This window comes from Halichoerus grypus, chromosome 11, assembly GCF_964656455.1.
Source record: "Halichoerus grypus chromosome 11, mHalGry1.hap1.1, whole genome shotgun sequence".
Lineage (NCBI taxonomy): Eukaryota > Metazoa > Chordata > Mammalia > Carnivora > Phocidae > Halichoerus > Halichoerus grypus.
The window spans coordinates 103,333,022-103,349,029 of NC_135722.1; the positions used below are offsets into that span (position 1 = coordinate 103,333,022).

The following is a 16,008-nucleotide window of genomic DNA, read 5'->3' on the forward strand; positions in this document are numbered from 1 at the left end:
TGTAGCAGAATGGGATGGGTGAAGATGCCTCCACGCAGGCATATGAGGTTTAAGGATGTTTTACTACTTTTCCAGCCTGACAGGAGAAGGAAACTTGGAGGAGCCCTCACAAGAGGTTTTTACAGACTAGCCCTGAGGTGACACATATTATTTCTGTTCACTCCATTAGTTAGAACTCAGTCACATAACCATATCTAAATGCAAGAGAAGCCCAGAGACAGTCCAGTGATAGGTCCAGGAAGAAGAGGAAACAATGGATTTTTGGTGTTCAGCTAGCAGTCTCTGGCATATTCTTCCAGGTAATTTCTTAACAATGGGACTCATTACCAAGTACTTCCCAGAAATATAATGATGATGATGACTTTCACAACTGCACGGTACTTTTTAATTTCCCAAGATACTTTAACATATTTTATCTCATTTATTTCTCAACTTTGTGAAGTAAATGGAACAAGCAGAGCATCCATGAGTTGATGAAACTGAGGTTCCAAAGATGTTACATAATCTACAAAAGGTCCTACAGCTCAAGTGAATTAATGGGAAAAACCGCAGGCCTTCAAACTCCAAGTTCAATCTTCCTACTTTTTCAAAGAGCCTTGTTGAGCACCTGTTGTGTGCCCGGAATTATGCTCAGGATACAAAAATGAACAAGATCTGATTCCTACCTTCAAGGAAGTTAATAGATCTGTGAGAACAAAGAGAACACATTTTGGAAAACAAATTTTATCAGCGAGAAAAATCTGCACTGGGGGATTTTCCTGATGTGTATGAAAGTTCCAACATTTTAAAGGTAACTATGAACTTAGATTTCTGGGAGTTTACTCTCTGCATCCCTTTTCTACTTAGTTATGAACACAGTACTAAGGACAAGATCTGCATGGTCACAACAAAGTCAAGCAAGGGACTCTGAAAATTGAAGGATTCCTTTCTGTTATTCATCTGAATTATTCAACTCTCCAATTCCTACATATGCATGCAGTATCTTTAAAAAAAAAACAAAACCTTTAGTTAGTTTATGTAGAGACAGAAAAATTTATATTCCTCTGGCTAGGGGATAAAAGGAAGGTTTCCTATACAACTTTGGAGGCCATACATAAACTAGAATGACTGCTACCAAACTAAATCTCATGTAAAAGTAGCAACAGTGAATATTCAACCTCAGAAATAGGAAAAAGTGAATTAAAAATAATAAAATATCTAATACAATATTATGTAGATTTATCAAGAAATACCCTTTCCTCTTATATTTACAAAGAGTAAAAGATAAACACCCTTGTGGGCTAAGGTTCAACAAGATGGCCACTTTTATATATTGCTGGTATGACTATAAAATAGGTTAGGGGCGCCTGGGTGGCTCAGTCGTTAGGCGTCTGCCTTCGGCTCAGGTCATGATCCCAGGGTCCTGGGATCGAGCCCCGCATTGGGCTCCCTGCTCAGCGGGGAGCCTGCTTCTCCCTCTCCCTCTGCCCCTGCTTGTGTTCCCTCTCTCGCTATGTTTCTCTCTCTGTCAAATAAATAAATAAAATCTTTAAAATAAATAAATAAATAAAATAGGTTATAATTTTTCTGAAAGGTATTTTGACAATTTTTATCAAGAACCTTAAAAATCATCCATCCCGGGGTCCCCGGCTGACTCAGTCGGTAAAGCATGTGACTCCTGATCTCGGGATTGTGAGTCTGCGCCCCACATTGGGTGTAGAAATTATTTAAAAATAAAAATTTCAAAAAAAAAATTAGGCTAAAAAATAGTCATCCATCCTGAGGGAGTTCTGGGAAGATGGTAGAGTAGAAGTATCCTGAGCTTACCTTGTCCCATGTATACACCAAGATAACAGCCACATCAGTGCAACTAACTGAAAACAACCCAAAGACTGGCAGAAAAATCAGTCAAGGGATTCACAAAATAGAAGGATGTAAAGTAGGCCATCATATACATAAAATGTGTGTGGGGTGAGTAGAGAGTAAAAATTTAGTGCTTTTAGAATGGGTTCAAAGTTAAGCAACCATCAACTTAATATAGACTGCTATATGCATAAGATGTTATATATGAATCTAATGGTAACCATAAATCAAAAACCTATAACGGATACATAAAATATAATGAGAAAGGAATCCAAGCATAATACTAAAGAAACCACAGGGAAGAAAGCAAGACAAAAAGAAAGGAACAGAGAACTAAGAAAAACAACTGTAAAACAAGTAACAAAGTACCTATTGATAATTACTTTAAATGTAAACAGACTATTACCCCAATCAAAAGGCACAGGGTGACTGAAAGGATAAAAAAGCAAGACCCATCTATATGCCGCTTACCAGAGACTCCCTTCAGACCTAAAAACACATTCAGATTGAAAGTGAAGGGATGGAAAAAACATTTAACATGCAAAGAGAAGCAAAAAGAAAGCTGGGGTAGCAATACTTACATTGGACAAAACAGACTTTACAATACAGATTAACAAGAGACAAAGAAGGACACTACATAATCATAAAGGGAACAATCCAACAATAAGATACAATAGTAAATATTTATGCATCAAATATGGCAGCAGCCAAATACATAAAGCAACTATTAACAGACATAAAGAAATCAATAGTAATACAATAATAGTAAGAGACTTTAAGACACACATCAATGGATAGATTATCCAAACAGAAATTCAACAAGGAAACAGCGGCTTTAAATGACACATTGGACCAGATGGATCTAACAGATACATTCAGAACATTTCATCTAAAAACAGTGGAATACACATTTTTTTCAATTTCACATGGAACATTCTCCAGAAGAGATCACATGTTGAGCCACAAAATAAGTCTCAACAAATTAAAAAAGACTGAAATCATATCATGCATCTTTTCCAACCACATCAGTATGAAACTAGAAATCACACACAAGAAAAAATCTGGAAAGAACACAAATACATGGAGGCTAAATAAATTGCTACTGATAACAATAAATGGGTCCAACAACACATCAAAGAGGAAATCAAAAAATACATGGAGACAAATGAAAATGAAAACACAATAGTCTGAAATCTTTCAGATGCAGGAAAAGCTGTCCTAAGAGGGAAGATTATAGCAATACAGGCCTACCTCAAGAGGCAAGAAAAATCTCAAACAACCTAACCTTATACCTAAAGGAGCTAGAAAAGGCACAAAGCCCAAAGCCAAAGTAATAATAATAATAATAATAATAATAATAATAATAATAATAATAAAGATTAGAGCATAAATAAATGAAATAAAGACTATAAAAACAATAGAAAGGATAAATGAAACCAGGAGCTGGTTCTTTGAAAAGATCAACAAAACTGATAAACCCTTAGCCAGACTTAAGAAAAAAAAAGGTGAGAGAGACAACTCAAATAAATAAAATCAGAATTGAAGGAGGAGAAATAACAACCATCACCAGAGAAATACAAAGAATTATAAGAGATTATTATAAAAAGTTTTATGCCAACAAATTAGATAATCTAGAAGAAATGGATAAATTCCTAGAAACATATAACCTTCCAAAACTGAATCAAGAAGAAAGAGAATGTTTAATAGACTGATTACTAGCAATGAAATTCAATCAGTAAAAAAAACAAAAAACAAAAAACAAGACTCCCAACAAACAAAAGTCCAGGATCAGATGGCTTCACAGGTAAATTCTACCAAACATGTAAAGAGTTAATACCTATTATTTCTCAAACTATTCCAAAAAAATAGAATAGGAAAGAAAACTTCCAAATTCATTCTAAGAGGCAGCATTACCCTGATACCAATACCAGATAAAGACACTACAAAACAAAACAAAACAAAACAAACGAAAAAACAGCCTACAAAAACTACAGGCCAATATCTCTGCTGAACACAGATGTAAAAATATTCAATGAAATATGAGCAAATCAAATTAAACAATACATTAAAAAATTATTCACCATAATTAACTGGGATTTATTCTAGGGATGCAAAGGTGGTTCAATATTCATCAACCAACATGATACATTACATTAACAAGAGAATGGATAAAAACCATATCATCATCTCAATAGATGCAGAAAAAGCATCTGGCAAAGTATAACATCCACTCATGATAAAAACTCGCAACAAAACAGGTTTAGAGGGAACTACTTCAACACATTAAAGGCCATATATGACAAACCCACAGCTAACATCATACCCAATGATGAAAAACCAGGAGCTCTTCTTCTAAGATCAGGAACAGGACAAGCATGTCCACTCTCACCACTTTTATTCAACACAGTACTGGAAGTCCTAGCCACAGCAATCAGACACAAAATAAAAGGCATCCAAATTGGTAAGAAGTAAAACTTTACTATTTGTACGTGACATACATTATACAGAAAACTCTAAAGACTTCACTAAAAAAATTCAGTAAAGTTCAGTAAAGTCATAGGATATGAAATTAATATGCAGAAATCTAGTGCATTTCTATACACTAATAATGAAATCGAAGCAGAAATTAGGAAAACAATCCCACTTACAACTGTATCAAAAAGAATAAGCTACCTAGGAATAAACTTAACCATGGAAGTGAAAGACCTGTACTCCCAAAACTATAAAACACCCATGAAAAACTGAAGACAATATAAACAAATGGAAAGATATCCATGCTCATAGATTGAAGAATCAATGTTGTTAAAATGTCTACACTACACTACCCAAAGCAATCTACAGATTTAATGCTATCCCTATCAAAATACCAGTAATATTTTTCACAGAACTAGAACAAAAAAGACTATAATTTGTATAGAACCATATAAGACCCCAAAAAGTCAAAGCAATCTTTTTTTTTTCAATTTTTATTAACATATAATGTATTATTTGTTTCAGGGGTACAGGTCAGTGATTCATCAATCTTACACAATAGTCAAAGCAATCTTGAAAAAGAAAAACAAAGCTGGAGGTATCACAATCCCAATTTCAAGATATACTACAAAAGCTGTAGTAATCAAAACAGTATGGTACTGGCACAAAAGCGGACACACAGATCAACAGAACTTAACAGAGAGCCTAGAAATAAACCCATGCTTATATGGTCAACTACTCTACAACAAAGGAGGCAAGAATATACAATGGTGAAAAGACAGTCTTTTCAACAAATGCTGGGAAAACTGGACAGCTACGTGCAAAAGACTGAAACTGGATCACTTTCTAACACCATACACACCCCCCAAAAAACCCCTCAAAATGGATGAAAGACCTAAATGTGAGACCTGAAACCATAAAAAACCAGAAGAGAGCACAGGCAGTAATTTCTCTGAAACTGGCCATAGCAACATTTTTCTACATAGTTCTCCTTTGGCAAGGGAAACAAAAGCAAAAATAAACTATTAGTACTAAACCAAATAAAAACTTTTGCACAGCAAAGGAAACCAACAGTAAAACCAAATAGGCAACCTACTGAATGGGAGAAGATATTTGCACATGATGTATCTGTTAAGGGGGTAAGATCCAAAATATATTTAAAAAACTCATACAACTCAACAACAAAAAAAACAATTAAAAAATGGGCAGAGGACTTGAATAGACATTCGTCCAAAGATGACATCCAGATGGCCAACAGACACATGAAAAGATGCTCAACATCACTTAACATCAGGGAAACGCAAATTAAAATCACAATGAGTTATCACCTTACACTAGTTGGAAGAGGTAAAATCAAAAAGACAAATAACAAGTGTTGGTGAGGATCTGGAGAGAAAGAGACCTTCATGCACTGTTGGTGGGAATATAAATTGGCAAGGCCACTGTGGAAAACAGTATAGAGGTTCCTCAAAAATTAAAAATAGAAATACTAGGGGCGCCTGGGTGGCTCAGTCGTTAAGCGTCTGCCTTCGACTCAGGTCATGATCCCAGGGTCCTGGGATCGAGCCCCGCATCGGGCTCCCTGCTCGGCGGGAAGCCTGCTTCTCCCTCTCCCACTCCCCCTGCTTGTGTTCCCTCTCTGGCTGTCTTTCTCTCTGTCAAATAAATAAAATCTTTAAAAAAAAAAAAAAAATAGAAATACTATATGATCCATTAATTTCACTAATGAGTATTTACCCAAAGAAAACAAAAACACTAATTTGAAAAAAACATATATGCAGCCATATGTTTATTACAGCATTATTTACAATAGCCAAAATATGGAAGCAACCTAAGTGTCCATCAGTACACAGACACACACAGACACACAGACACACACACAGACACACACACACACACACACACACACACACACACACACACACATGCTGGAATATTATGCAGCCATAAAAAAGGATGAGATCATGCCATTTCGGACTTGGTTGGACCTAGAGGATGATACTATGCTAAGGGAAATAAGTCAAACTGAGAAAGACAAATATCATATGACTCCATTCATAAGTGGAATCTGAAAAAAATACACAAAAACAAATGAATACACAACAAAAAGCAGAATCAGACCTGTAAATACAGAGAACAAAGTGATGGTTGCCAGAGGAGAAGAAGGTGGGACATTGGGCAAAATGGGTGAAGGGAGAGGGAGATACAGGCTTCCAGCTATGGAATAAGTCACAGGAATAAAAGGCACAGTATAACAAATACAGTCAATGATACAGTAATAGCAACATAATGGGACAATATAACAGGCAGATGATGGCTATACTTGTGGTAAATGTAGCATAATGTATAAACTTGCCAATTCACTAAGTTGTACACTTGAAAATAATGTAGAATTGTGTATCAACTATACTCAAAAAAATTAAATAGAGTACACTTATTGTGATGAGCACTGAGTAATGTATAGAATTGTTGAATAATATGTCGTACACCTTAAAGTAATAGAACACTGTATGTTAATTATATTTCAATAAAGAAAAAAATCACCCATCCCATTTAGCCTAAGGATTCCACTTCTGAGAAATTATTTGAAGGAAATAACCTGAAACGATGGTAAAGACTTACTTGTAAATATATTCAGTGAATATTATTTGTAATATAAAAATAGAAACAGTAAGTGGGAAATAATTATGTGAATTACAGTAAGCTTATGTTATGGTTATACAGCTATTAAATAGTTTTTCTTAATATAAAGGATTGCGTAGACTATAATATTAAATTAAAAAATCAGTATTTGAGCACAGTCTCAACACAAGATATGTATAGAAAAAGACCAGGAAAAACTAGATATAACTATGACAAAAATGTTATCAGTGGGTGAAAAAAATTGTGGACTATTTTTCTGCTTTATACTTTTCTGTGCAATTTTTCTTCAGTAAACATGGATTACTTTTCTAACAGGAAAAACAAAAAATGAAATGAAGTTATTATATTTATCAAATATGCTAACTTTTCCATCTGTGAAATTTTAGTCATTTTCATTTTATTTTCTAAATTCTCTATAAAATGGCTATATTATTTGCTAAAATGTAAATATTAATGAAGACTACATACAGAGAAATGTTTCCAACAAAGTAAAAAATAATACATACAAAAGAACATATAAAATACAAATCTGTACAGAAGACAAGGGATTAAATGTATGAGCAGAAATGAAATAGTGTTAAGCTGATGGATGAAAGATTTTTTTTTCACTTTTCAAAATGCAATTTAATGGTAATGTTATCCTGTCTTTAACAAAAATTGCTTTTCACTTCTCATTAAAGAAATATTCATCTCATGCACTTAAAGAAACCACACTATAAAAGTAGCTTGGGGGACTTTATAAGGAAGTTACACAACAAGAGCAGTACTTCTAGTAACAAATCAGAAGGGATTAACATATGCTTGCTGTCTCAGGTAATATTTGCTTCAGCGCTATTTACCACTCTGAAGTACCAGAGAGCATTATTCTTACCATACAATTAGATCTTCAAAATTAAACATTAAATGTACTTTACAAGCTCATACATCAAATCATGGGTGGAATCAGAACATTTGACCAACAAGTCAGTGTGACTGAGTGGTCCTACAAAGAAAGGGTTTCTGAAAGCAGTAAAAGTCAAAAGTAAAACATGGAGTTCTCTAGTTATCTTTTAAGTATAAATAAACTACAATTTTTTTCCAGATTAAAATTGACTTTTATTTTTTATTTTTTAAAAAGATTTTATTTATTTACCTGAGTGAGAGAGAGAGACAAAGAGAGCACAAGCGAGGGAGAGGAGAGGCAGAGGGGGAGGGAAAGAGAATCTTCAGCCCACTCCCTGCTGAGCATAGAGACCAACTCAAGATGGAACTCAGGACCCTGAGATCATGACCTGAGCTAAAGTCAAGAGGTGGACACTTAATTGACTGAGCCACCCAGGCACCCTAAAACTGACTTTTAAAAAGGTAGGAATTTATATAATGCAATAAACCCTCATGAAGATTTAATTTCTCTTTTCCAATGGTGAATAAGGAAAACAGACTGGAGAAAAGGTAAATGTCATTACATTTTTAGATCCATAGAAATTGAACCGAGGATTAAGACTATAAAAGAAATGATTAAAAAATATTCTATCTTAAAAATTATTTAAACAAATCATCAAAAATGACAACTCAATTTTAAAAATGGGCCAAGGGTGCCTGGGTGGCTCAGTCTGTTAAGTGGTTGCTTTCGGCTCAGGTCATGATCCCAGAGTCCTGGGATCGAGCCCTGCATTAGGCTCCCTGCTCGGTGGGGAGTCTGCTTCTCTGCCCCTCCCCTGGATCGTGCTCCCTCTCTCTCAAATAAATAAAATCTTAAAACAAACAAACAAAAAACCCCCCCAAAAACAAAAAATGGTCCAAAGGACAAAAAACAATTCACAAAAGAAATAACAAATAGTCATCTTATAAAACCAGGCACTCAAAGGAAAAATGTTAAATCAGAAATGTTAATTAAAATAAAAAAATATTATTCTCTATCAACTGGGAAAGATTTAAAAAATAATAGTCCTGGCAAATGCTTTCTTCCTGGTGAAAATTAACAGGTGTGACTTTTCTAGAGGATAATTTGGCATCTCATGCCATAAGATGTAGATGTAAGGACATACTCCTTGACCCAAGAATTTCACTGCCATGGGATTACCCTGAGGGAATAATCAGTTAAGCACATAAAGATATATATACATATATATATATATATAGGAATGCCCTCTGAAACATTACCTTAGAGAAACAGCAAAAGAGAGAAACAGTCTAAATGTTCAGTAATAGGAAATTGATGAAATAAAATACAATCATATGTAAGAACGCTATTTAATGATGCTTTAGACTTTAACTTGGGGAAATGTTAACACATTAAATAAAAAAACATATAGATGACATCAATTTTCATTACTAACATATAAAATATATGTGAATAATGAAGAGGATATGAATCAAATATTAATAGTGGTGATCTCTTGGTCTGAATGGTGGCATTAAGAACGTTTATTTTCTTGACTTTTTCAACAATATCTACAATGAACATGCATACTTTTGTAATGGGGAAAAAAACAAATACTATGTTTATCTTAGAGAAAAACTTAAAACAAATTTTAGCATTTTTCAGTCTAATTCATCCAAGATTTATCACTTTAACTATTTAAAGTATTTTAAAAATGTTTTCTAAATGAGGAGCTTCTGATGAAATCCCCAAATGTAACTGTCTTTCATTCTTCCAATAATCTCAAACTGGATATAGGGATTTCTCACTATTTTTCCTTGAAGGGTGGGAAAGCAATCTCCATAAATGTTCTGAATAAAGGCATATAAATACATTAAAAACTTTTTTCAAAAAATATGGAGGTAGAAGACAGAAGAGGTGCTAGGTACACTAAATAGGAAAAAATGGTATCTTAGTGAATTTCTGGAATCCATTTGGCTCCAAGGAAACTGACTCTACCATCAGCAGTGGCCCATAAGTCAAATGTCATCATATGAATCCAGGAATGGAGGCCAGTTTCAGTTATTTCCAAATAAATGTTTTCTTAATTGCCAGATACTGAGAGAGAATTTCCCAGTGGAATCAAAATCAGAACGCATTAAACTCTGTTAAAGTTAAAAGTTTCTACAGAATATAAAAATTTACACAACTTTTATTTTGGATGTTTGTCCCCAACCACTCCCCAAAAAGAACAGATCACTTTGAGCAATATTTAGCAGAATAATTTGTCAAATATTATTTGTCTGGGGTGCCAAGAAACCAGAGAACAGTTTCTAATATAGCACATATATTCCATGACAAATATAGTTTTCATTTCAACACACTATAAAGACCATACATAGGCCCAGATACAAATAATAGTGATTAAGTTATCTGATAACCAGTCCTTCTGTTGTACATAGCATAGCTGCTTCTTGAAATATGGACTATTGCAGAGCACAAGATGAATACCAAGACTACTGAGAGGAGTCCTAAAACTTGAAAGCAAAATATAAAATTCAAATGTATTAAAGAAATAAGTTCTCTTCAAGAAACACTAATCAGAATATAATATTCTTTTTGTTTGTATCCTCGCTCTAAAAATGCAATTTTGATACTTTAACTATTTGGAAAGCTTTAAAAAATACCTACATTAAGGTAGTAAAGAATTATGCCTAAACCTAAAAACCCCAAAATGCACACAGAAAGCTTTTCAGTGAACAAAAGCAGTCTTCAGAATGTCCTTGCTATCTATTTTGCATTCCGGGTTCTCTTAAGGATAACGAAGTAGCCCAACACCAACATGCCCTTTTAATAAAGTAATTTTCAGAACCTCTGTGAAACAGCTTTAAGATTCTATGGACCACACATTTATATGCTCTTTAAGCACTATATGAGGTATGGTATTGAGGAAAATACAATTATCTGTCACAGAAAAGATCTGAAAATAACTAATGGTTATCCTGGGGTGGTGATATTATGGGTAATTTTTTTCATTTATCTATACTTTAAAATTTTTCAATATAAACATGATCAATTTGATAATATATATTATTCCTTAATGTGACAATAGTATCTTCTCACTTAATAATTTCCTTTCTAGGAATTTACCTCCAAAGCCCACTCCCTCTTCCTGCCCCTCCCCTGGAAAAAAACGCAAAGAGTTACATAGACAAATATTATTCACTGCAAATTAATTACTATAAGTGAAAACTGGAAATGTTCAATAATAAGAAAACTGTTCAGTAAGATAGAATTCGTCTACAAGGTAGAACACTATGCAGCTATTAAAAACGTTTTATAAAGTTATATATAATAAGCAAAATATGCTATACAATAAGTGGAAAAGAGGATGTAATTTATGTAAGTCTATACAGCATGTGATCTCATCTATGGAAAATAAATAATAATAAAAAAAGACTAGAGGGAAATATGCCATGAGAATGATTTACTCCCATTGGTGGAGGAATAGCACATGTACTTTTTGTGCACTATATTCTTCTTTATATTTTCTATAGTAAGACTCTTTAATAGAAAACAAAAACAATTTAAGGGTACAAATGACTTCTTTGGAATTTTATTCAACAGACAAAAACCAACAAAAAAATTAGCCATACAATTAGAAAGAAAAATTCTTTGCTAGCACAGATTTGATAAAATAAAACACTACTCAAGGACACTCAGAGCATAGCAAACTAGCAACCACTATTGCCTAAAATAGTTTAACAGTCTAAATGCTATTATTCTTTTCCCATTATGCTAATTTTATAAAATTAGCTACCCTAATTCATAAACCACAAACCAACACTACAAAGCTTTTCTGAAGTATTATATTAGGAAGCTGGATTCTATCACCACCTGCCTTCCCTTTTGTGTGCAAAATTTACATAGAGATCTAGCATGAGAATACAGCTTCAGATGATGATGTAATTATACTTCTTAAACAATGTTAAGCTATTTGATAGATTAGACCAAAATGAAGATCTCTTTGTGTGTACTGATTTTTCTTTTCCTAAAAGGCAAACAGTCTTGGATCTCCCATCTCTGTAGAAAATACATCATTCTTCAGTGATTCAGAACAAGGGAAAGAGAAGAGCCAAGTAAAAATAACAGGGTCCAATTGTTTACCACAGAGATGTTTCAACTAAGCCCTAAAATTTACCTTGGGTTCAAACTTGGGAAAAAAGACCTCTAAGTTTTAAAACACAAACTTACATTGACGTTAAACCATACTGAAGAAATTTCTCTAAGACGTATAATCATGATATTTAGCTGATATTGCTCTTTATACCACTTTAATTGTTCTCACTGTAATACTGTAGTATGTTCAGCAATGAGAACCTAAAATAATGTTAAATAAAACTTTAAGGTTTCCACCAGCCATCTTATTTACAGTATTTGAGATAGTTGTATTTATTGAAGACAGAAATATTTATCCAATGAATGAAGATAATAAACACTGCTTTAAAAATCCTTATTAATAGTATACTTTAAGAAAATTTTATAGGTGCTGTTGCTAAACAATTCTTAATGCAAATTACCACAAAAATTCACAGAGCAACTTTGCAAAACTTCAGATCTACAAGAACTTTTCTCTTCATTAATTACCCTGCTATTTCCCTCGTTCCTCTCAACTTTAAAATTTCCACTCACACCAAATTACCAGGGATACTCACCCATCTTAAATTCACATTATTTCTTTTTATATGTTAAAGACACCTTCTTTGGAAAGGCAAAGGGAGATGGGTTCTACGGACTAGAAATTTAGCTTTTCAATTAAATCATTTTACACATGTATACTAGGATCTGAGTGGTATTTCATGATCCGACCTGTGTCTTCAATTACAAATGCATTGATCTCAGTATCTGATGGCTAAACCACGGTACTACTCCACAGTGCCCCCTAGCTCTACCAGATATATCAGTTTAAAAGGGACACGGTTTGAACTGTCAACTTCAAGAGAAAGTGTCACTCATTACCAGCTCACCTAAACAGTTCTTAAATAGATACCCTAGTATCTAAATTTGGCCTAATAAGTAACAGCTGAATTAATTAAATCTTATGGCCAATAATGATAAAAGCTGATGAGAAAAAAAATTATGAACTAATGGGTTTGAAATTCAACCACGTAAAAACGTTCAGAAGTTCTGCAAGAAGCTTTCTTTAATGCATAATCTGTTTGATTTTTACAGTCATTAAGCAAGGACTCATATAAAAATACACATTAAAAATGCCTTCTTTTATGTAGTTTATGGGGAAATAGCATGGGATCAGGCCATGGTTCTTTAGAGGAATGGAATCAATTTCTTCATTTTTAGAAACGCTGGGATCAAGATTAAGTAATCTCACTATAGTCACATTATTTATCATTACAAACTTAGTATAATTGCTAACAATGGTAAATTTGTGAGAGAAAATTTGTGACCTTGGTCCTGATGCTATAAAATAAGTCAGATTTGGAATGCCTCACCTTTAGTAGGGGAGGACAAAAAGTAAAGACGACACAATGACACATGCCCCTACTTTGTGGAAATGGATTCCTTCACATTAAGCAAAACTTCCAAGAACAGCAGCAACAAAAATCACTCCAGTTTCCAAACGCCCTTCACCTCACACAGCCATTCTGAAAATCCATTCCTACGTTACTGCATATTCAAACTCTAGCACATTCGCACTAATAAGGGGGAAATCGACTGAGTAGGATGAAAACTGAGGGAAAGAAAAACCTGAAAAAGGACGAAACTCCAGAACAACTACAATAAGGCAGGGTAGAGTACGTCAAAAACACAAGGGTTTATTCTAAAGAATGGTTTTGTTTCTACTGTTTTTCTGAAGTATTTAATTTGCACGTCTTAAAATAGAGACCCTGAGGAGAGCAGCTTGAGGCAGTGGAAGGAAGGGGGGCGGGTTAGGTAAGAAGAGAGACTTGGGAGAAAATATGTACGGTGCATCAGAATGTGCAGTGGAGTGGGGGATGCTGGCTGGATTCACGGCCAGGAAGCAGTCGAGGGCTCTCGGAGTAGAGGCAGAATGAGCGGTGGCTTAAGGAACGCGCACTCGCCACCAGAACGCACACCTGGTCAAGGGACAACCTGGGCGAAGCGAGACCGAGCCCCCGACTGTGCAAGCGCAGAGAGGACCATTTTCACCAGTTCTATTGTCTGGAGTATTAGATGGAAATGCCTCAGGCACGAGATCAAGCTAGCCTGACACCAAATCAGAGACGCCGTCTGGCAAAAGGAGGGAGAGAAGATGGACAATGGTCGTCCGGGCATTCCCGGCCACCGGGGCCCCTTCCCCGCGGAGCCAGGGAGGGGCGCCGCGGTCCCGGGGGCCGCGCGATGCCCTGTCCCGGGAGTCCGAGCGCAGGCGGCCCCTTCCCCGGGGCTGGCGACGTCCCTCCTCGCGCAGCCCGGGAGCACCCAGACTTCCCCTCCCACCCCACCCCCAGCTCAGAGCAGGGAAGACGCGGAACTTGGGCTCTGGAGCGGAGGCCACAGATCAGGTCACGGCCCGGGTGGGAGGCTCCGGGAGAAATTCCGTGCGGCCACCGGCGGGGGCGTAGAGAAGGCAAAGCTCGGGCCGGTCGGGTTTCCAGCTGGACGACACTCGGGTCGAGGTGACCGGGCCCCGAGCCCTTCGGCGCTCACCGACCCCCCTGCACCTCCCGGGTCCTCACAGTCCCAGGCCCCTCGCCTCAGCCAGAGACCCAGCCTCTCCGCCAGACCCAGCAACCCCCCCAACCCGGTCGCAGCCGCCCCTCCCGGCCAACAGCTCCTCTCTCCCGGACCCTCGCCTCGGACGCTCCCGCCGAGCCCCGGGCCGCACCTCCGTCTTGGTGATCCGGTGCCGCCCCAGCTTCACCACAGCGAAGTTACCCTTGCCCAGCGTGCCCTCGATGTCGTAGAACCCCACCCGGACCGGCCCGCGCTGCAAGTGCTTCGGGCCATCCGCCATGACCATGCTGGGCCCCGCTGCTAGACACGGCGGACTGGAGCGCGGGCTGGCGGGCCGGCGGCGCGGCTTGGCTCCGGCGACGCCGCTCCGCTCGCTCCCTCGCTCGGTCCCTCCCGCTCGGCTGGGCCCAGCCAGGCGCGCGCCGCCGCTGACGTGCGCCGACGTCAGGGGGCCGGGGCAGGGAGGCGGGGGCGGGACCGGGCCTCGATTGGTCACCATGGCGACCGGAGCACCGCCGACGTCGGCGGCAGGGAGGGAGGGAGGGAGCGAGGGAAGACGGGCGGGGCCTGGACGGCGCGTTCTTTCCGGACTCAGGCGCCCCTGGTTCTCCGCCGCCTGGCGGCTGATAGGGGCGGGGTCACCTCCTGGCCCGCCCAGTGCCTCGGCCACCCAGCCGAAGGGCAAGAGCGAGCCCTGGTGGGCGGAACGGAGGGGTGCAGCGACCTGGACCGGCTCTGCAGTCCCCTCGCCCCGCAACAGCGTTCTCCGCCTACCTAGGGGCCTTCCCGCCAAAACCTCTCACCTGAGACTGCAGTGCGCCGGCAAATTTGGCACCTGCAAAGAGCTGTGGCTGAGCAACGTATTGCTCGCAGGCTCCTTTCTTCGCATCCCTTTCTCATCTGTTTCTATATAAATCCCTCCGCATTTTGATGTCTCTGAGGAATCATTCTGACAGTAGCACGGTCGCTTGCAGACTCACAGAATGTCAGCGCTTGAAGAGACACTAGAGATCACTTAATCCAGGGATTTGGAGCCCCACATGGGCTTCAAAGCCTCAACCCCCCTAAAATGTATGCGAATTTTTCCTTCTTTGAGATTGTCTCTGGAGAGATGGGACTGTAGCTTTTATCAGATTCGCAAACGTGTTGGTGACCCTGAAAGAGGTTAAGAAATACTTACCTTATCTAATTTCTTTTCAGATGATGAATCAAACCCCAAGGAATGAAGGGAATTGCCAGGGTCATGCAGGTGAGGGTAGAGTTAGGATTGCAAATCACCACACACCGGTCTTCCATGTAGTGGCCCAAGGAAACAGGAACAGCGTTATTTTTATATTTTGAAATATATTACATGCCTCCACGTCTTGCTTTCTAAATGCCAATCTCTACTGAAAGGAACCAGACTCTGGAGAAATGGATGATTCAAAGGCAGAAAGAGGGAAAGTATAAAATGCCCATGAAGATCTTGTGCCAGAAAGCAAGATTTTCAGAGT

At 37.8% G+C, this 16,008-nt stretch overlaps 1 protein-coding gene across 5 annotated transcripts in view; it reads right to left on the reverse strand.

Annotated features, from left to right (window-relative positions):
* Positions 1-14,952, reverse strand: part of SIK2 (salt inducible kinase 2) — a 133,169-nt gene extending 118,217 nt beyond the window's left edge. For 3 of the 5 annotated variants that reach the window (XR_013442614.1, XR_013442613.1, XM_078059004.1), the window contains exon 1: positions 14,667-14,952. Coding sequence is in view for 3 of the 5 variants with exons in the window: in XM_078059004.1 (XP_077915130.1) it covers positions 14,667-14,801 (135 nt within the window). In the remaining 2 variants the exon portion in view is untranslated. The remainder of the gene's footprint in view (positions 1-14,666) is intronic. The other 2 variants (XM_078059008.1, XM_078059007.1) reach the window with 1 other exon arrangement.
* Positions 14,953-16,008: the final 1,056 nt, after the last annotated feature.